This window comes from Pogoniulus pusillus, chromosome Z (genome assembly GCF_015220805.1).
Source record: "Pogoniulus pusillus isolate bPogPus1 chromosome Z, bPogPus1.pri, whole genome shotgun sequence".
Taxonomy (NCBI): domain Eukaryota; kingdom Metazoa; phylum Chordata; class Aves; order Piciformes; family Lybiidae; genus Pogoniulus; species Pogoniulus pusillus.
Window position 1 is genome coordinate 47,129,162 of NC_087309.1, and position 22,580 is coordinate 47,151,741.

The 22,580-nt window shown below is 39.5% G+C and overlaps 1 protein-coding gene across 2 annotated transcripts in view; it reads left to right on the forward strand.

Annotated features, from left to right (window-relative positions):
- The window catches only part of ERBIN (erbb2 interacting protein), a 121,634-nt gene that overhangs the window by 60,948 nt on the left and 38,106 nt on the right, over window positions 1–22,580 (forward strand). For both annotated transcript variants that reach the window (XM_064140883.1, XM_064140884.1), the window contains 4 exons: window positions 6,947–7,025; window positions 7,792–7,881; window positions 14,670–14,726; window positions 20,986–21,049. In XM_064140883.1, coding sequence (XP_063996953.1) covers window positions 6,947–7,025; window positions 7,792–7,881; window positions 14,670–14,726; window positions 20,986–21,049 — 290 coding nt within the window. The remainder of the gene's footprint in view (window positions 1–6,946; window positions 7,026–7,791; window positions 7,882–14,669; window positions 14,727–20,985; window positions 21,050–22,580) is intronic.

Genomic DNA, 22,580 nt, shown 5'->3' on the forward strand with positions numbered 1-22,580 from the left:
CAAGTGACCATTGCTAAAGGGAGCACAAATGGAAAGGGAAACTTTAAAACTTTCAGAGCATGTAGAATTGGAGAAGAAAACTTTCTGAAGAGAGATAGGTGAATCTGCCTCCTAAGCTATTAAGCAGATAGTTGTCAGACAAAGCCACTTCAAACATAAATCAGGAAATCCAATGGAGTTTGTTTTCAGAATTATGTGAAGCATTTTGTAAGATTTTTAGATTAGATTTTCTTGAAAGAAACAAGAGCTTTTCTAGGAAGAAGACTTTTCTGTGTGAACAAAGTGGAGAGAGTAGAGAATTAAAAGCTATTTAAGTGCCTTAAAATCGGTGTTTTATTAATCCTTAAGAAGTTTAGTGATGATAGGTTAAATCTGTGACAGATTTGGGTTTTGAGTTTTAGTTCTTGATAAAGGTAGCTTTCCTCCACAGATCTCCAAGCTTACACATTTTGCCTTTACAGAAGCCTGCTTTGTCTCTTTCTTACTAATGTTTGTGTGCAAGGAAAACCAAGTTGCAAAGAATGGGCAATTTTGGGGCTCTTGAGATACAAGAGAAGTAATTGATGTTACGTATAGGAGATTTCAAAAGCTTTTGGAATATCTACCTGTTTGCAGAGGTACAAAACAGGACATTTGAAATTGCTGTTCGTTTTTCTTTAAATTTTTGATCACTTTTCTTAGAGTGTGTTTTTACTTCAGTAAAACTAGAGGCTTCAGAGATGCTGGATAGTGATTAGCATACTGAACACCACCATTTGCACAGGGACATTGAGACTGAGCTGCAAACTCCAGCTCTGAGAAGGACAGAAAGGTGTTATTGCTGCTCTGTAGCCTGGTCAGGCCCCACAGGGAAACCTGAGATCCTGGGTGATCTGAAACCATCTGCTGCAAGGGATCATTTGAGAATCTTGAAAAGAGGAATGAACATTCAAAAGGAGGGATGTGTCAGCATTATGCAGTGAATTGATTCAGCTCTGACGTGATGCTGACTTTGGATAATGAGAAATGCTAGTTTTAATTCAGAAGGTATGCAGAAATCCCAAATTACAGCAAATTGTGTGAATAGATAAGAGTAGAGACTATGACTGATACTTCCATTTAAGCTTTCTGTTTAAAAAAATCAGCTTTTGAAAACAGATTTTGTGTAATCTTAGGGAGAGTTCTGGCTCTTGAGCTGTGTAAATATTTTTTTCCCAATATTTCATCCATATTGACTGAAGAAATAGTTGTTACCAGGGGCCCAAGTGGAAGAAAATGAGATACTACTCTTTTTATGGTGGGAGATGCTTTCAGGCAAGCCCTAGTAACTGCCTTACCGGAAGCTGAAACCAAGATGAATAGATTAGCTAAGAAAAGAATGTACATAATTAAGATTGATTTCATATTCATGCAAACTGAAGCACACATTTGCCTCTGTGTTCTCTGTACTTCTAAGGGTTCAAAATGGGGTGGGTGCTCAGCAGGCTGTAGTTTAATTTATTTTAGAGCAAGAGGACTTTTTGGTCTGCGTTTTGTTTGGAGGTTATTTCCCCTTACAATCACCACAAAACTGAGAGGTCTAGCTATGCACTTTTTCCTTTGGGGACATCACCCATGTGGCTTCCACAGGTCTTATGTGTTTCTTATGTGTGATTTTCTTCATGCTGTTTAGGAATTGAATGAATACTTTTTTGGCAAGCCTATTTAAAATGTTTCTTTGTCAGAAAAAGTAGAACTTGTCTGTGAGATGCAGCTGCTGTTGTAGAGCAGTAACAGTTTCAGTAACAGAAATCTAGATACACTAGCTTTAGCATTTGATAGTGAACTAAAAATGTGACAACATGACTGGAGTATGAGCAGCAAAGCAAGCCCCTTCTGCAGTAGGGCTGAAACACTAGAGGGATGTCAGCTCTGGGATCCGTTTCAGTGAAGGAATCTGCCATTAGCAGATGCAACTTACACAATTTTCTGTAAATTTAGAATTCCTAGTATTTCTTGAGTGGAAAGAAAATTTACCTGATGGACAGAAAAAAAATTGTCCCACATTTTTCTCCTGCTTGTTAAGTTATGGTGACCCTGGTGATAGGAAATGGAGGAGAGGAGTGTAACTCCAGATGGAGAGCGGGACTCCAATTATACTTAAAATTGCCTTAATCCAGTCTAAATAGAGGAACATTTGTGCACATTTGTTCTGACAAGCTGTGCCAAAACAATCACTGCTCTCTAGGGAGTTAGATATCAGGCAAAATTCTCTAGTTGGGCTTTGTTATATGAACCAGAAGTGAGAGAGCTTACCTTTAGATTTGTGGCAAATGGCCTGAAATCCCTGAATGAGCTTTTTTTTTTTTTTGGTATGGCCTTTAGGCCTGTGGCATAGCTGGTCTGGGATCATGAGTAAGCATTACTTTCTAGGTTAGGCTGGTTAGCTGGTGAGTTTTTGCAAAGTGCAGTTCTGAATGCTGAGTGATTTCTGCTTTTGGATTACCACAAACAAGAATTTCTGATACCTCTTCCTTACCTCACTGCCAGTTTTTCTTTAGTCCTGTTTCCCCACTCTCTCATTAAAAAAAAAAAAGGAAAGAAAAACTTGGTAGAAATAGGACAGTAAGCATTTTAAAATGCCTGAAATTTGGCAAAACAGAGAGGAAGGAACAGGCAAGTCAATACTGGAAGTTATATAAATATCACTGCTGTGAAAACCTAGACTAAGAAAGAACTTAATTCTCAATTCAGTTTGGATCTGTTGCTTAGAATTAAAGATTACCAGTAAATTGTATTTTCTTCTGTTGTGCTCTGTGAATGGCTGTAGTCCACAGCTATAATGGTTTGGGGTTTTGTGGAGAAATAGCCAGCATGATCTGTGTATCAGCTACAGTTCTGAAATGGCTTAGGGGTGATGGTTGTAAGAATATAAACAGGAAACAACAGGATGAAGAATGTCTACATGATGCTTTTTAAGAAAAGTGGGATAAGGCTATGATGGACTACATAACCCCCAAGTAATATGTTGCAACAGCTGATACAATACCCGAGTATCAGTGTATAAAGTCCTATTTTGAATTAGAACAGATCTAACTCTGTTCAGGGATTTTGCTTTTCATCTCAGTTTCTTCTAAGTAACTGTGCTTTCTGAAATTAACAGTTGACAGTATCTGCTTATGTAATTGGATAATGCTTGAATTATTACTGAGGGTTGTTTTTCAGAAAGGCTCTTATTGATACTTGTTCCTGTGCAGGCTGAGGTCAGTGCTAAATCTTATGTACCGTATTGAGGGAGGAGAAAGTGAAAGGCTGCACCAGTGGTTACAGGAGTGGATGGGAAAGGTAGCTGGAATCCAAACAACTAGGTGTTCCATTCCATATATTGAGTGTAAAACTGAGATAGCGTGAGCAACAAACTTCCTTCTTTAATAGTGTCTGAGGAGGATGCTGCCCATTCTGCCTTCAGTCCTGATCCCTGCTGCTGAGTCCAGTTTGTGACTCCTCCAGTGCAGGCCAGAGTATCAGTAACAGCAATGTAATTGCCATGAGGGAGGTTGGGTTCAATATTAAATTTGTATGTATATGTGTGTATTTCATTTTATTGTTATTTTCATTAAAAATAATGTAGAGTTTTTTATTTTATTCCAACCTTTTATTCTTTCTCTTATTCCCTTCCTTTGAGAAGGGAGAGAGGTTAGAGTGAAACTTTTAACCCATCTAATGGCCAACCCAGACCTAACCCTTGACAAGGAAGCAATGGAAAAAAACTGAAAGAAAAATGGGGTTTAGAATGGAATGTGGATCTCAGTTTGCAGTGCTCATTTGATCAGATACTTCTGAAGGGTGAGGGTGGCTATCAAATAGATTAATTAGCACAGTGTTACAAAAGGAGTGCAGAAAGATGTGGTCATGGAGATCCTTGGCAGTTGCTGAGCTTTCATAATGGGAATGAAGATTAAGGATACTCAGGATAGCTAGAAAGCAGAGAAACAAGGAACAGATCATCTTAACAAGTGCTCTTCAAAGCTCTTTGTCCTTGTCTTATGTATTTTTCCAGTGTTTCTCTTCTTACTTGCTCTTTGAATTTGCTTTCTTGGTGGGAGAATTGAAAGAATACTAATCCAACCCTGATGATACTGTGATACTGTGCATGTTTTTGTACACAGGAGGAATATTGCTGAGGAAGGTTCTGCAGCCATTTAGTAAATACAGGTTCCCATCACATGGAAATGTGCATGTATATATATGCATCTCCTGATGTGTATATACATGTTTTGTTACTTATTTGGTTGGTTTTTTTTTTTTCATTTGAACATGTACTGCAGAGTTTAGGTATATTTCATGCTGTCATTTCCAATTTACTGCTCTTTTGCATGGAGGCTACCGTTTGTCCATAACTAAGTGCTGAGTGAGATTGGTAAAGATGTATACCATAAAAATACTGGCTTTAAGAAGCAGCAAAATTAAATGTGTGGACTTCTTCATTGTTAGCTTTCCCATATTGGTGAAATCTATGTTGTCAATTTGTTATTAAAACTGTTGCTGCCTCTAGGCAAATATGAGACTACTGTGGAGTCCTCCAGTTATGTACCAAAGTGTGATAATTTAACATGTCTGTATTTGGATAGATAATATTTTATTTGGCTGTTCTTATGAGAGTGTTTACACAGGCATTCTCTTTTCTGGCAGATTGCTGTGTTTTGCTTTCTTGGTAGTTATCACAGATTTAAGTCTTACGTGCTTCAGTGGCATCTAATATTAATAGTAAATGCACAAGGTTGGACATTTTGGAACAGAGCAATCTTTTCCAAGGACCAAGCCAAAACCAGTAGTGCAACAACCTTTCATAAAAATTAAGTCTGATTCTTCAGACAACAGAAATAAAGACACAGAGCGAGTCTGAAACACAGCTCTGCCTCTAGTAGACAGAGTGGTGTTAAGGGAAGTAGTGTTTTACTCTGGTTAATGCAGACAGCTGTTTTAAGAAAGTAAAGACCACTTCATACAAATTATACATCACTTCATGTATGCAGACATGAAGCTTCATTGCATTATAAGTATTACCATTTTAGTTTTTATTTTTGAACTGTTGGGGTAATAAAGTTAGTTAAATCAGTATACTTCGTTGTCTTCTGCTTTGACTCCACTCAGGCCCAGTATGGTGAAGCCATAAATGTAAAGCCATATATTTACTTACATGTGTGCATATATATGAACATACAGGGTAGTAAACCAGAAATTGTGGTTGATGGATCAGTTCTTCTTAGGCCCCTCTGCCTCTGTATTTTATTGTTCTTGAGTTCAACAGACTATTTCCCAAGAGGATATGTAGAGATATTTAAACACCTGGGTTAACTGTGTGTCGTGGTGTGAGTTTCTTGTCTTTCACCTTTCAGTAACAGTATGACAGCTGGTATGAGTCAAATGTAAGTTTCAGGCATTTTACTATGACAAACATGTTCCTGTGAAGAAATGCTTAAAAGTCTACTTTGTCAGAGTTGGTGTTTCTGCTGAAGGTGAATTTATGGATGACAAGTCACCGTGGTGATTCAATGTCACTGATTGACTTACTGTGAAAGGGTGTGTTTTGTGACTGCTTTTCTTGTCAGGTGGTATTTCAGCCTTTGAAGTGATAATGTACCAGCTCAATCTTGGTATTTCACAAACATTAAAAGAACCAAAGTGTAAGCAAGTTTCAGAAATTCTGCAATATCTTATGTAAGCAAAAACATTACTTTGCACTTGATGCTTTACCACATTTTTCTGTTTTGATATTCTCAAAACAGATAGCATGGAGAGATGTAACCTGTCCTGGGTTTGGGCTGATCCCTCCCTCGGGAAGAAAATTCACAACACAAACCGCCCTTCTTTTTTGAAAGTCAGGGAAAGATGAAATTGTATTTTCTTATAGTATAAGTATAACAATGTAAAGAGAGATAATAACTAGAGAAGGAAGGAAGGGAAAAAACCCAATACAATAACCTTAAGGGAGATGGGGGAGGGGTGAAGCGGCGGCGAAGCAGCAGAAGCAGCAGTAGCCAAAACAGCAGCCGGGGAAGATAGGCGAAGCTGCAGCAGCAGAAGCCAGCGGGAGAAGGGGGAGAACCAACTGTGCTTCTAGACATTAAGTTCTTGATGCTCCAATGAAATTATATTATCTATTGTTGCCATTTATGTGGCCTATCCCAGGAATGTTCATTTCTCCCCTATGTCTGAGCTAGAGGATCAGCTCAAACGGCCACATAACCAAATCTCATTTTCCTGTCTGAAGGAGAAGGCACCCTGCCGTGGTCTTTTCTCTGCAGCTGGACTACAACAAAGTTAATGGCACTTGGAGCAGCATGAAATTTCACACTCACTAGCCTAAAAGCAAGCATCCACGGAGTGTAAATTCCTCTTAGTGGTCTCATTCCCAGGGTTCAAGTTGCCCCCTCTGCACATCTCATAAAGTACTCTAGAAATAGATGCAATTACTGGTTGGTTTTTTGTTGGTTTTTTTTCAATTGAAAAGGAAAGAGCTAAGATTTCTGTTACCTGAAAAATGCAGTTGTTTTAAAACTATTTTTATTTTACAAGACTTTGGGGGTTGTGTTCTTTTTTTTGTTTGTTTTTAAGACTGTGTTTAATCCAAGTTGAAGAATTGAAGTGTGAATGGTTGTCACACTGAGAAAAAAGTTTATTTAAAATAAAACCAACTGCTTCCAGGTGTAAGAACAGTGTAGGGATACATTGCATATGCAGCTTCAATTGTGATATTAATTTTTTAATTTGATTTTGTGGTATATTAACGATTGAGGTGAAGTGAAAGTCTTGGGCAGTCGACGTGATGTATTTCTTTAATGAAAACTGTATCTAAAATGAAATACTAGATAACCAGTCCACTGGTTGCTAAATGAATTGAAGTTTTTATGTCTATTTGGTTTTATGCCTGTGATAAAGTCTAATAATTTAAGACTGTTTTCCTGCCTCTGTCTGTATTTTGCAGGCATACAGGAGTTTCCAGAAAATATAAAAAACTGTAAAGTCTTGACAGTTGTTGAGGCCAGCGTAAATCCAATTTCAAAGTAAGTTTGTCCTTTTTTTTGGTGTATTTTGTCTTTTGTGCAAACACTGCTGAATCTCAAAGTTGTACCAAACATGTGCCAACCTTTGGACAACACAGAGCAGAGTTACCTGAGAAGTATCTTCGTTAGCCTCATTGCACTAGGACACAGTATAGTTGTGTCACTGGAGTACTTTGCTTGAGTTAATAGGCTGTGTGGGCAATTCTACATTACATTATGTGGTTTTCTCAGCATGAAGTCCACGTTTCCCTGTGAACATAGAGGAGTCTGCAGAGTTTTCTTTCTTAATAGTTAGTTTTATTCTAAAGCTTGTAACACTGTTTTTCAAGCTTGCCTTGTAGTAGTTTTCCCTCTTATCTTCTATAAGTGGCAAAGTTAATTTGCCAGAACTACCACTGCCAAAGGCACAAACTTTGCTTGCTGTGACTCTTCTAGGGGGAAAAGAAGATGTTCTGTAGGTTTTAATTTGTCTTACTGTCCATAACAATTGTGCCCTCTACACTGAATGTCAGAACGTCACAAATACATAGCAAGATCTCTTTTGTCTGTGGTTTTTATTTCCTATAGATACTACCTTCAGTTCTTAAAAATAATTTTGAAAGGAATTTTGGCAGGGAAGTAACAAGTAGCAGTTTTCTAGAAATTCTGATCCCACCTTAATGTTATCGATATCTAGGGCTTCAGTACTGTTCTGTTCAAGAAAATATGGCTTAATATTCTGAATGTAATTGAAACAAAGGCATGACATTATTTTGTTTCAATATAGGCTTCCAGATGGATTTTCCCAACTGTTAAACCTAACGCAGCTGTACCTAAATGATGCTTTTCTTGAGTTTTTGCCAGCGAATTTTGGCAGGTAAGTTGAATCTGAAACTTGATGTCAACATTTAGTTTTAAATTTATGCAGAGCAGTTTTTGCTGCTTCTCAAACAAAGCATGAACTACAAGAGGAGACGAGTGTACATTAACAATCCATTTATGCCACATATTAGTTACATTTAAAAAAATCTGAATATTTGTCACCATTTTTAATTGGGTTTTCCAAGGACAAGGAGAATGCTTATGAAGAGCCAAGAAATAAAGATAATTTACATACTTGCTTATTTTAAAACACAGATTTGGTATGTGAGACTATTTTTTGAAATGCAGGTTGCTTATCATTTTGTATTTGGAGTGAAGCAGGTAATGATATCTGTAATTCCAGTTGTCCTCTCCTAGATTCATTAGTTTATTAGTGATCCACGATCAGAGTTGCTGGCCAATTCTTCTCTATCCAGTTTGTATTCATTCCCTGATGAAGAACTAAAATCAATGTATCTGTCATACACATAGCAAATAAAGGAGCTGCTTATGATGCGGAAGAAGTAATTATGCTTGTTTCTAGTACACTAAGTTTGTGTTGCAAAAGCTCTCATTAAGGCTGAAGATGCAGTCTTTACTTTGCATCATTTTAAAGGTCACTTACACATTTTTCTGGTCTGTTTTTGATAGTCTAACCCAGGGGTCCTCAAACTGTTTAAACAAGGGACTGGTCACTGTCCCTCAGACACTGTCGGTGGCCAGACTATAGTTTGGTTCCAGCCCAGTAGTGTCAGGGGCTGGACTATAGTTTGGTTCTAGCCCAGTAGTGTCAGGGGCTGGACTATAGTTTGGTTCCAGCCCAGTAGTATTGGGGGCCGGACTATAGTTTGGTTCCAGCCCAGTAGTGTCAGGGGCTGGACTATAGTTTGGTTCCAGCCCAGTAGTATTGGGGGCCGGACTATAGTTTGGTTCCAGCCCAGTAGTGTCAGGGGCTGGGCTATAGTTTGGTTCCAGCCCAGTAGTGTCGGGGGTTGTACTGTAGTTTGGTTCCAGCCCAGTCCCACCAGTGCTTGGGAGGCCATCGAGCAGATTAAGTGGCTGCTTGGTTTCCTCCCCAGTGGAGGAGAGGGCGTGGGGGAGTTCTGTGCATACTGGTGGGCCAGATTGAGGACCTTGGGGGGCCTTATCCTGCCTGCAGGCCGTAGTTTGCAGACCCCTGGCTAACCAAATGACAATGTTTTCCTGTTTAAAAAACCCAGCACTACGGAGGAAGTTGAAGACTTCTGCTTGACAGAGTTGGTATTAAACGTAGTTAGTCTTACAAATTTTTAAAGACATTGTTACATTTTTTTCTGAATGGTTGTCTGCTTCTGTAATGATTAATGGTTAGGGAAATGGCAAAGTTATTTATTACATTTACAATCAAAATTAAGATAAGTTACTGAAGGGATCTCAAAAAACAGTTCTCCAGTATAGTGGTTCTCCTAGTAACTATGAAGAATTAGGCTTGTTTAATTTTAAAAGATAGAAATAGTGATTTGCAGCATCCTAGCTTGAAATTAAGTTTTCTCATCAGCTGTTCTAAAGTTAAGGTTAGATAGTGTTCGGCTCAAATAATTTATAGATCAATTAATTTGTACAATGTCATTTCGAAGTAAAGTTCAGACCCCTCTGACTACATTGTAAGGGGTCAGTCTGCCCTGCCAGCCCTCAACTTTACAACTGGACAGTGGAAGCAGTTTTTTAACTTCAGAATACAAGAATACTTTATTTTTTTTAAAGAAAGAATCTAAAAAAGCCATGGTAAAAGCTTTTGGGATATTTGTTGGTTATTTCTCTAAAGAACAAGCCTTCAGGCTGTCTGGTATATTAACTGTTTTGTATATGGCCTTACAGCTGTTAACTTTTCATTGCAACTGACTTCAGTCGCCTGCTCTTAGTGGCAACTACAGGCAGTAATGCCTCAGAAATCAAGGCAATGCCACATTAAAGCTGACTCCCTGTGTTAGGGTCTATCTCTCAGGAGTTCAAGTTGTAGGTCTGGTTTCCTACATCAGTTACCTTTGACTTTTCATATTTGTTTATTCCACAGTTTAATTGGTGCCATGTCTCATAACTAGTGTCCCCTGTTCTCTCACCTGCTCTTTCTGTAATGTTTCTATATCACTCTTACTTTGTTAAACAAAATTCTGCTTCACTCTGGTAAGGCAAGTTTTCCTTTGTGCATAATTAAGTTAGTATATCTTGGAATGAATTTCAGTTTGAATTAATCTTTTTGACAGAGGATGACAATGTGTACAGGTATAGTTAGAATTAAAATGAAGGTCTTTTCATGGCTTGTGCTGTGCCATGATTATCTATTGCTTATCTTGGAAGTATCTGTGGTTAAGCTGTAGTGTTCCAATAGCTGATTTTTGAAGCTACCATGCTACTGTGTGTTATTGCCCATGTAACTAAGGCATTGTACAGTTCTGTTAGAAATGGATTATGCAAGAAAATCATGAGTGCTTGATGTGATACTTGGCATCCTGTCACTTTTTTTAATACTTCAGGTTATACATCTCTTTTTCCCTGTAGTGTGCTCATCATTCACTCTGTCTGTCTTTTGCAACATTAGCAAGCTCGAACATTTTTCCTGTCGTTTAAGACTGCTGTTAAAAAATATTGAATAGTCACAGAATGGGTCTTACACCACTTCTGTCAGTAACATTTAGCCTAATACTTAGGAAAAAAAAACTTCAAATAGTGGAAACTACTTTTAGTATATCCATGTGCCATTTTATTGTGTTTATCTTAATGCTGTATTCTCATCTTTGAAATTTGTGCTAAATCTTTACAGATCTAATGTTTTTTCACTATGTGTTGTATGAGGGTTACATTCAGGTAGGAACTAGGACTTACCTTTGCAGAAAGGTGGCAGACCCCTTAGACCAACTGAAGCACATTTATACTGGTGCAGAAAGCATGGGAAATGAATAAGGGGAGCTGGAGGCCATTGTGCATCAGGAAGAATATGATATAGCGTCCATCACAGAAACATGGTGGAATGTCACGCGTGATTGGAGAGCCACAGTTCATAGCTACAAACTCTTTAGAAGGGATCGGCAATGAAGGACAGGTGTTGGGGTGGCCCTAAGTGTCAGTGACTGTTTTGATTTTCTTGGAGTTAATGATGATGATGATAGAGTTGAATCTTTATGGGTAAGAGTCAGGGAGGAAGTCCACCAGGACAAATATCATGGTAGGATTCTGTTACAGATCACCCAACCGGGATGAAGAGACAGATAAAATATTCTGTCATTATCTGGGAGATGTCTCATGGTCACTAGACCTTGTTCTTGTGTGAGACTTCAAATTTCATGATGTCTGCTGGAACTACAACACAACAGAGAGGGAACAGTCCTGGATGTTCTGCCAGTTTATAGAGGATAACCTTATGACATAGTTGGTGAGGGAGCCACATAGGGGAGGGAGGAGTCCTATCTGCTCTTTGTGAATGAACAACAACTTGTGGGTTGGAGGCTGTCTTGGGCACACTGATCACAAAATGTTAGAGTTCTCAATTGTTGAGCTGAGAACTGTCATCTTGAACTACCAGTGGGCAGAGTTTGACCTATTTTAGAGGCTTGGGAGGCAGTCCTGAAGGGTTTAGCAAGTCCAGGAAAGCTAGATGCTGCTCAAGAGAGAAGACATACAAACATAGAAAGAGCCTGTCCCCATGTGCTGAAAGATGAGTTGTTGGGGAAAAAAGGTTAGCCTGGCTGAATAGAAACATTTGGTTGCAATTTAGGGAAAAACTGAGTTTATGGTCTTTGGAATAAGGGACAAGCCTTTCAGGAAGACTATGCAGTTGTTGTTAGGCTACATAGAGAGGAAACAGAAAGATCAAAGCCCAACCATAAATTCATCTGGCTTCAGCCGTTAAAGAGAATAGAAAATCCTTTACAAATGTATTGGCAACAAAAGGAGGTCTAAAGTGAACCTCTGTCCTTTGTTGGTTGCAGGGGGGGAATGTATTGGTCAAGCATGAGGAAAAGACTGAGATACTCAATAACTTCTTTACCTCAGTCTCCAATAAGACCAATTGCTTACTTGATACTCAGCCCCCTGAGCAGTAAGATAGGGTTGCAAAGCAGAATGAAGCCTCCATAGTCCAAAAAGAGATGGTTAGTGACCTGCTGCACAGCTTAGACATACACAAGTCTAAGTGGCATACACCTCAGACTATAGAAGGAACTGTTGGAACTGCTCTCCAAGCCACTTTTCATCATTTACCAGCAGTGTTGGCTAGGTGGGGAGGTCCCAGCTGACTGGAGATTGGCAAATGTGACCTCCATCTACAAGGAGAGCCAGGAGAAGGGTCCAAGGGAACTGCAGACTTGTCACTCTGACATTAGTGCCAGGGAAGGTCATGGACCTTTTAATATTGAGTGCCACTATACAGCACATGCAGGGCAGCCAGGTAATCAGCATGGGTTCATGGAGGGCAGGTCCTGCTTGACAGACCTGTTTTCCTTCCATGACCAGGTGACCTGCTTAGTGGGTGGGGGAAAGGCTGTGAGTGTTGTTTACCTGGACTGCAGAAAACCCCTTGACACTGCCTCCCACAGCATCCTCCTGGAGAAATGGCTGCTTATGGCTTGAACAGGTGTACACTTAGCTGGGTGAAAAACAGGCTGGATGGCCAGGCCCAAAGAATGTGGTGAACAAGTTAAATCCACTTTGGTTTGTTGTAAGTGATGTTTCCCAGGGCTGTTTTGGGCACAGTTCTCTTTAATATTTATTAATGATCTGCATTAAAGGATTCTGTGCACCCCTCAGTAAGTTTTTGGATGACAGCAAGGTGGGAGGGAGTGTTGATCTGCTTGAGAGTATCAGGGTTCTACAATGGGGACTTGGACACACTGGATTGATAGGCTGAGGCCAATATTATGAAATCCAACAAAGCCAAGTGCCAGGTCCTGCACTTAAGTAACAACAACCCCATGTGACGCTACAGGCTTGGGGCAGAATCCTTGGAAAGCTGGCCATCAGAGGAAGACCTGGAGGTGTTGATCAGCAGTTGTGTGAACATGAGCTAGAAGTATGCTCAGGTGGCCACAAAGCCCAACAGCATCCTGGTCTGTATCAGAAATAGTGCAACAAGAAGGAAAGGAGGCAATTGTCTCCCTGTACTTAGTACTGGTGAGGCCACACCTTGTGTTCCATATGAGGGTGAGAAATCTTTTTGTCAGAATAGCATAATCTGTCACTGTGAGAACTTTTTTTTTCCCCTTTAGTATAAGTTGGCTAATTCTGTCTGTATTTCTTTTCCAAATTATAGCCCACTTTTTGAGTTCCATTATAGCAGTTCAAATAGTATGGCTGTTTATATCAGTAATTTAAAGAGCATCCAGGCAGCATATTTGATGTGTATTATTATATTAAGCTTGAATTAGCCCCTCCAGTCATAATGGAAGAAGTGACAGCTGCTTCAGTGCAGTATTTCTCATCAATTACTGCAGGAAAATTACTGGCTTAGGCACAGCCTGTATTTACCAGCTAAGAGAGGTTGAAAATGTTTCCCTAGTAGCCTCTGAAACTTGATATTTTTATCTCCAGTATCTTAGGAAAGAATACATCATTAAACAAGGTCACAAAACTACAAACCTACCAGCAAAGGCAGTCTTTAAGTTCACAGAATTGGATTATTAGAAGTGCAGTACAGTCAGTTCTGGATGAAGTCAACATTAAGTGTGGACATGCATGCATATATATATATATATATATATATATATATATATGTTGACATCTGCTTTCTTTTAAGGTGACTGTTATGTTCTTGGGGTTATTCATAGGCTCAACAGATTACTACTTTCAAATTCAACCAGAAAATGAGCAAATGAGTAGTTTTCAGCATTCTGCTTTAAAGTGTAGTTCTTACTACTCTAATAAAAAGTAGAGGTCTTTGTCTCTGTCCTTACAACATACTGAGTTAAACATGTTCAGGAAAGGTTGATCTGTTCACTAAGCTTGTTTTTGAGTCAGAGTACTGACTGCCCTGTTTTGTGTTGTATGAGGGACATTAGTGGGTCACGTATAGAATTCCTGCCTTCACCAAACTGTCTTAAACCAAACTGTCTTCATTTAACAAAGCAATAGACTTGTCACTGCTGTCCTGATGCAAAAAAATTCTACTGGGGGTGGCGCATTGCTTGAATGTCAACACTGCTTTGGACTTATCTTGGCCAAGCAGTTGAGTTTGGCATTTAGAGGTTATTTGTCTTGCAAACAAGTATTTGCTGAAGGAAAGGTCAAACTGCCTAACAGCAATATCCAAATGGATAAAAAATCTGACTAGAAGGATAGTATGGAAGGAAATCCAAAAGGAATTTAAAGTTTGTTTTTACCACGTGTAAGACCGTAAGTGATGAGGGTTTTCATATCAAATAGTTTGTGATGTTGTCAGTAGTAGAAATTCAGTGTCTTAACTTACATGGACTGATCCTACCTTTCCTCTATTATTTTGTGTGTGCTACTCCCTGTGCTGATAGCATGTATGTAATGAATCCAGTGAAGAGCTTTAAAATCGTTGGGATGAAGGATAACACATATGTTAAAACATGTGCAGAAAAGCAGGCAAGATTGGTTGTTTGCTGCTTTACCAAACCCAAATCATAGTGAATGAACTAGTTTAAAGTTACATGCACATTTTGGTACATACTTATATTCCTACAAGAAAAATACTTCAAACTTGTAGAACTACTTTTTTTTTTTTAATTCAGCAATATAAATATGTTCAGATACTACTTTTGTCATAAAATGTAGTACATTGTACTAACTGGTTATGCCTTTCGGTTACAGGTTGACAAAACTCCAGATATTGGAACTTAGAGAAAACCAATTAAAAATATTGCCAAAGTAAGTATAGAGGAGATTTATTTGAACTACTTTGGAGGACTTTTTTCTGTAGCATGCACTGCATGCAGAGAAGTATATGACAGCTTAAAATGTGTAGCTAAGAAACTAGTCTGAAGTCTCAGACAGAATTTTCCTTTTGTACTGCTGAAATTATATCTATTTTCAGGCTGACTGCTGTGCCTATTCAGAACTACACATTTTGGAATTGTTTTTCTGTCCCATACAGCTCTGTGAACTTCTGATCCACCTGTTGAGTGCATCTACTTGAGGATGATCATTCATAGACTCCTAGAATAGTTTGAGTTGGAAGGAACCTTTAAAGACGGTCTAGTTCCAGCCTCCCTGCCGTGGCTATCCTCCATTAGACCAAATTACTCAAGGCCTCATCCAGCCTGGCCTTGAGCATATCCAGGGAGGGGCCATCCATAGCTCCCCAGGCAACTTGTTCCATTGTCTTACCACTCTTACTGTAAAGAATGTCTTTCTAATACCCAGTCTAAATCTATCCTCAAGCTCAAATCCATTGTCTTTCATTCTATCACTACAAGCCCTTGTACAAAGCTTCTTCCCAGCTTTCCTGTAAGGCTGCCTTCAGATAGTGGAAGGCTGCTATAAGGTCGCCCTGCAACGTTCTTTTATCTAGGCTTGACCAGCTCCAACTCTCAGAGCCTGTCTCCATAGAGGAGGTGCTACAGCACCTCTGATCATCTTCATGGCCCTCATCTGGACCCGCTCCAGCAGTTTGATGTCCTTCTTATGGTGGGGGCACCAGAACTGGACATCGTTGTACTCCAGATAGGGTCTCACAAAAGCAGAATAGAGGAATTGCCTCCCTTGTCCTGCTGGTCATGCCTCTTTTGTGCAGCCCAGGACATGGTTTGGCTTCTGGGCTGCAAGTGCATATTTGCCAGCTCATGTTGAGTTTCTTGTCACCTGACACCTGAAAGTCTTTCTCCCCAAGACTGCTCTCAAGGCACTCCTTGCCCAGCCTATATTTGTGCTGATACCTGATTCTTTTTGCATGCTGTGTTGTGTGGTATCTGCTCAGGTACCTGATTACAGTTCTGATGGCGGAGTGTCTGAGCAGTGGCATTAGTAATTAAGATCATTAAACCAAAGTTGGAGTTGAGATGTTTGCTCCTAATCACTGAGGAAATGCGATTCATATGACTTGAATACTTTTTTTTTTTAGTTTAACTACTTCAGGACTGAAGAAAGTAACAATTCATTACAGTGTTGCCTGGAATCTGTTGCAACACACCAATTTTACAATGAAACAGGGTTGTTCAATGTAATGCAGCGTATTCTTCAGCATGTTTTCTGTAGTAGTGAAATAGTTCTGGAAATTCTTACAGCATTTGTTTTAACAGTAGGTCCAATTGTACCTATCTCAAGATGTAGCATCCTTCTAAAGCCTGCCTGGCAGTTCTCCCTTGTTTCATCCAACAAGCCTAAGCTGATAGTTTTTCAGTTTATGCTGTTCCTATGACCTAAAGCAATGCTCTAGATTTTCTTACTTGGACCTTGGAGGTCTAAATAGGTTAACAGAGTTGTAAAAGATCAATAAAGAAAGAAAGCTCTTTAAAATGGGATACGAATATCCAGCTGTATAGTCTTGAGTATCTTCTGGTGTACTGTAAAAGCAGTCCTCATCTGGCAACATAAACGAGTACAGAGAGTTACTGGGTTTGGTGGATAGAATACATTTTTGGCTGAGAAGGAGAAGGGCTAACACATGAATATTCATTTTGTCCACCTAATTTGTTAGTAAAAACTTGGATGCAGTAGGCTGAAATGTGAGTTGCTATCCCTTCAAATGCAACAGCAAATTTTCTTGATGACTGTATCTAACCATAGAATGTTTTTTGTGGGAGTTTGTTTTGGGTTGCCACATTTCTTCTGGCAATGGCTTTTGTCCAGATCACAACCATGACTGAGTCCTACGTAAGTGCCATGTTCCTAAGATGTAACTAAGGGACATGTTCTATCAGAATTCCCTTTTCCTTTGCCTAGATACTGTACTGTGGTGCCTGCTGTATAAAGATGGCAGAACTCATATCTGGAATGAAAAGTGTAGCATCAGAAAGTGTGAATTCAAATCTTAGAAGTGTGAAGCATTCTACTCATTTGTGCGATTTAAATCCTCCCTATTCTCATTTGCTCTTTTTGCTATCACTTATTTTCAGTTGGAAAAATTAAAGGACACGTGATTTGGGGGAGTAGCTCTCTAAATGGAGTTAACTCCCAACTGAGGAAAAGTAGCTGTAATTAAAACTTACAGCTAATACAGATTTTGTTTATGAAATTGCTCTGACCTTAATTGCTGTAATTAACACCAGTACCATGCATTATATGGTACAAAGGCCTCTTGTAGTGGTAAGAGATACTTAAATGCTGTGATGCATTTAAGTTAACTTCTGTTGAAGTTGCTGGGAATTTTTTCTGGTTGACTCCAGTGCTTTCAGGATGTAATTATTACTGGAAAACTGCACAGCATCCTTCATGAAGATGTCCTCTATAGCACCTCTGTAATGGTCTAAAGTATAAGATGAGCTGTCACCTTTATTAGTTTCTTCTGGTATTCTTGTGGCTCAGTTAAGGAAAATTAGAGCTATTGAGATGATGTTGGATTTTGCTTTTTTGGTTTTGTTTTGTTTGTTTTGTTTTGCCATTTGTTCATGGGGTGATGTTGTTTTTTAACTACAGCAAAATGCACTAGAATCAAACCTTGCATATGTGTGATGTACACCAGGGAGAAAAACTAGTTGTGTCTAGAGTATGCAAGAGGTGAGTCTGCCTTTCAGAATAAGGCAACCATGCAGCAGTTGACCTAGCTAACAAAAGTGTCTGTGGCGTGGCTTAAACAGCTTTGTTAGAGTAGAACCCAATGTGAAATTGAACTTCTTCAGTTTTCCAAATGTAAATATGTGTTTTAAAAGGAACTTGCTATACAATTATAAGTAGTGTAGAAAACCCAGAAGGTTGTGTGGTTTTTTTTGAAGCTAGTAAGTTGCAGCAGTACATGCTAATATTATTGCTTTGGAATACAATTGTATTCTTATGTTTCCCTCTCAGTCTCACCTTTTTAATATTCTCATACCTAGAGCAAATTCTGATGCAGTTGTATCAGAAATGTCTAAGTTTCTACAAATCAGCTAGACTTTCTGCTGAATTAAACTTGCACATAATTTTTAACAGTGAAGCATGAAGCACTTGAGTGTAAATCAAAATAGGTAATTAATGCCAACATGCTAAATCAACCTTGCTTTGTGCTAAATGCATCGTTTTCTTGAAGCTTATCCACAGTCAGAGAATGCAAAGCTGACAGTGTTATAGTGCAAACCAGCTCAATGAAACTATTTCTACTGAAAGGAAAGCAAAAATACACAGTGTTTATTATAGAGGCATTTATGTTATAGGTAGCAGAGAATTGGGAAAATGACCCAACAGAAATATAAAAAGTTTTTTCTGTGGGGGGGATTTTTTTTGTGTGTGGTTTTGTTTTTTCTGTTGGTTTTAAATTTTTAAAGCTGTTGCCTAAATGTCAATAAAAAATAGTAACTTTTTTTTTGAAAGAAGGAAGTTATTTAAGACTAATTGTAAAGATTCAGGGCCCAGTCTTGTTTATCATACACACCTCTTGAATTGTATTCTGCTTAATGTAAGTTGTAGTATTAATATTAGTGAAGCTGACTATTTGCATATTGGAATCTGAGGTGCACTTAGACTGCCTGATTCCTTAGTGTTGGATTGATTTGACAGCAAGTTCAATAATATTATTTCAGTTTATGGAAGGGGTTACATAGCACTAAGACAGAAGTAGGTAGAGCTTGGTGATCAACTACATTTTAGTTTCTAGTCTCCTATTTCTCTTCATTTAGCATTGAATTTTCCTGCTACTTGAACATTACTGTAAGCTTCTCTTGCATGTTGTTCAAAGGTGTAATTGCTCTATAAACAATACATAAAAGGAAAAATATATTAGCTACAGAACAACTGAAAGTGTTGGAGGCAGTAGGGAAGGAGAGGAAGGCAATTGATCTTGCAAACACACGTGTGTTTTACAGTTGAGTGGTTGTGTTTACTAGATTACAGATGTCTTGGAAAGAAAAGGGTTTAATATCAATAAAATTAGAATCTTAGACTCAACCAGGTTGAAAGAGACCTCAGGATCATCTAGCCCAACCTATCACCCATCCCTACCCAGTCAACTAGACCATGGCACTAAGTGCCTCATCCAGTCTTTTCTTGAAGACCTCCAGGGACGGTGCCTCCACCACCTCCCTGGGCAGCCCATTCCAATGGGAAATCACTCTCTCTGGCAAGAACTTCCTCCTAACATCCAGCCTAGACCTACCCCGGCACAACTTGAGACTGTGTCCCCTTGTTCTATTGGTGGTTGCCTAGAAGAAACCAACCCCCACCTGGCTACAATCTCCCTTCAGGTAGTTGTAGACAGCACTGAGATCACCCCTGAGCCTCCTCTTCTCCAGGCTAAAAGCTCTAGTAGTCCCTCTAGACTCTCCCACAGTCTAGCTAACATAGTTTGCAAACAGAAATCTGAAACCTTTCTAAATTGAAGTTCTCAGTTCTCAGTGGTGTTGGTTTCTGTGATTCAGCAATTGCCTTACCTGTTTAAGATGGGTTCAAGCAGTGGTCTTTCCTTGAGAGGAAAACATGTAGTTGACAGGTCTTTAGCTGGTGACCACAACTTACTGTTGATGAAGAGCTGAAGCACTCCCACGAAGAGTAACTTCACTGAAGTACTCTTTGTCATAAAGATTACTCTACCTTTTACTTTTTGTAAACTAATCAATAGATGAGTTGCATTGTATTCCTTCTGTGACAGTTAACATCACGGGATATTAGGGGTTGGAAGGGACCCAAGGAGATAATTGAGTCCAACCACCCTGACAGAGCAGGACTACACAATGTAGCACAGGTCACAGAGAGATGCCTCCATACAGGCCTTGAAAGTCTCCAGGGGAGGAGACTCCACTGCCTCTCTGGGCAGCCTGTTCTGTGCTCTCTGACCCTTACAGTAAAGAAGTTCCTCCTTGTGTTGAGGGGAAACCTCTTGTGCTGCAACTTACACCCATTGCTCCTTGTCCTACCGCAAGGAGCAAGTGAGCAAAGTCTGCCCCCTCAATCCTGACCAGCCCTTAGATGTTTAGAAATATTTATTAAATCCTCTCTCAATCTTCTCTTCCCTGGACTAAAAAGTCCCAGGTCCCTCAGCCTCTCCTTGTAAGGCAGTGCTCCAGTCCCCTAAATCATCCTCATAGCCCTCCACTGGACCCTCTCCAGCAGATCCCTGTCCCTCTTAAACTGGGGAGCCCAAAACTGAATGCAGTATTTAAGATGAGGTCTCACCAGGGCAGAGTAGAGGGGAAGGAGAACCTCCCTTGGTCTGCTGGACACACTCTTCTTAATACACCTCAAGATCCCATTGGCCTTCTTGGCCACAAGGGCACATTGCTGTGCCATGGATAACTTGTTATCCACCAGGACTCCCAAGTCCCTCTCCACAGAGCTGCTCTCCAGCAGATCACCTCCCAGCCTGTACTGGTGCAGTTCATTATTCCTTCCCAGATGCAGGACTCTGCACTTGTCCTTGTTGAACCTCATTTGGTTCCTCTGTGCCCAGCTCTCCAGTCTGTCCAGGTCTCTCTGGATGGCTGCACAGGCTTCAACTGTATCAGCCAAGCCTCCCAGTTTGGTGTCATCAGCAAACTTGCTGAGCAGACACTCTGTGCCCTCATCAATGTCGTTGATGAAGATGTTGAACAGCACTGGACCCAGCACTGATCCCTGGGGGACTCCACTGGTTACAGCTCTCCAGCTGGACCTAGCACCTTTGATAACCACTCTTCGACCTCTGTCTTGTAACCAGTTCCTAACCCACCGTCTGCTCTTCCATCCCATACTTCCTGAGCTTGCTCATTAGAATGTCATGGGAGATGATGTGAAAGGCCTTGCTAAGGTCAAGCTAGCCTACATCCACTGGTCTCCCTGAATCTACCCATTCAGTTATGTCATCATAGAATGCTATCAGGTTAGTCAAGCACGACGTGATCACTAATGTGTGTCTGGCTGAACAATATGTGAAAATCTGACCTTATTGAGGTATCAGTCCACTTGCAGAAGAGAATCACTACTTAATACTGATTAAAACAGTATGTAAGTACAAATAAAGGAAGATAGAATATAATTGGTATTTTCTCAGATCTAATTCCTTACTAATCCCTTTCCTGTGCAGAACCATGTCCAGACTGACTCAGCTGGAGAGACTGGACTTAGGAAGTAATGAATTCACAGAAGTGGTGAGTTTTGCCTTACTACCAGAGTTTTTTATCTTTTATAAATCTCTTTATCCTTTAATCTATTTTTAATCTATGTGAGAATGTAAACATCAGCTTAAGATTTCTAATGCTGAGCAAGTATTATGTATGTCTTACACTCCTTTACGGTGCCTGTTACAAAAATTATGTGCATATTCTGATGTATAGGAGTATGGTTTTTCCTCCATTTGAAAAGAACACTATGGTATAGTATGGTTACTGGTAAAGAAAAAAAACAGGTTTATGTGCATTTTAATTATAAGCATAATTGTTTGGCCTGTAATAATTAATTGGTTGTCATTTGATTTTGCAAGTTGTCTATAAGCCATGCATAAGCTACTTTTAGTATTGTCTACAACTTGTTTAGATCCAGGGGAAACCATATTAATTTTAAGTTTGAATATTGTTAAAAATAGTATTTATAGTAGAGGTGCTCAGGTCTTTCCTTCAGCATGGATCAATTTAATAAGGTGCAACTCTAACAAGTCTGGTGGTAAACCACATCCTTTAGTACTGCATCTGAGCACCTTTTGGACACCTCCAGGGATGGTGATTCAGACACCGCCCTAGGGCACCCATTTCAGTGTTTGATAACCCTTTCAGTGGAGAAGCTTATTGTAATATCCAATGAAAACCTTCCCTGGTGCAAGTTAAGGAGTGTCCTCTCTTCCTATTACTTTACTAGGGAGAAGTGACACCCACCTTGTTATAACCTCTCTTCAAACAGTTGTAGAGAGCAAGGAGGTCTCCTCTCAGCCTCCTTTTCTCCAGAATATACAATCCCAGATCCTTCAGCTACTTCTCTTAAGACCTGTTCTGCAGACCCTTCACCAGCTCTGATGTCTTTCTCTGGATCCACTCCAGCACCTCAATATCTGTCTTGCAGTGAGGGCTCCAAAACTTGCAATCACTTAGCATCTCCCTGCTTCTACAAGTACTTTTTTTGAATAAAAGAATTGAATTAGAACTACAGTGGAGCACCATGGAATGCCATGTAATAAAGTCAGCTTTTATGTGCCACCAGTAGATCATGCAGGGCTAACTGAACCCTTGCTGATTTGTATGATTTGGGTGATATGGAAGTGTATTTAAGTAACTGTTCGTTAGTGTTCTTACACTTCTACCTATTGCCATTACTGCTGTCATTGCATAAGAGTTACGTGTGTGGGATCTTTAAGATAATGGGTCCAGGCTCACATTAAGCCATTGCAGCCAGAAACTTAAGTATAGGCTAAAAATTACCCATTAGGGTGTATTTTATGCTAAGTGCTTCATCTCTCACAGCTTTTTAGCTATAGGCGTCAGCTACTGTAATTTATTTCATTACAGTCTTCTGGTAAAAGCACACAAAATTTGAAATGGCTTTTTTTTTAATGAAGGTATGTTGAAAGGTAGTCATCATTTTTTTCTCTTGGAAAGTGAATTATTGGGAGTTGAAACTGCAGCTCGTGCAGGAATTATGTATATTTACAGCATAACAATGTTTGAATTCTGCACTTAACTGAACTCAGTT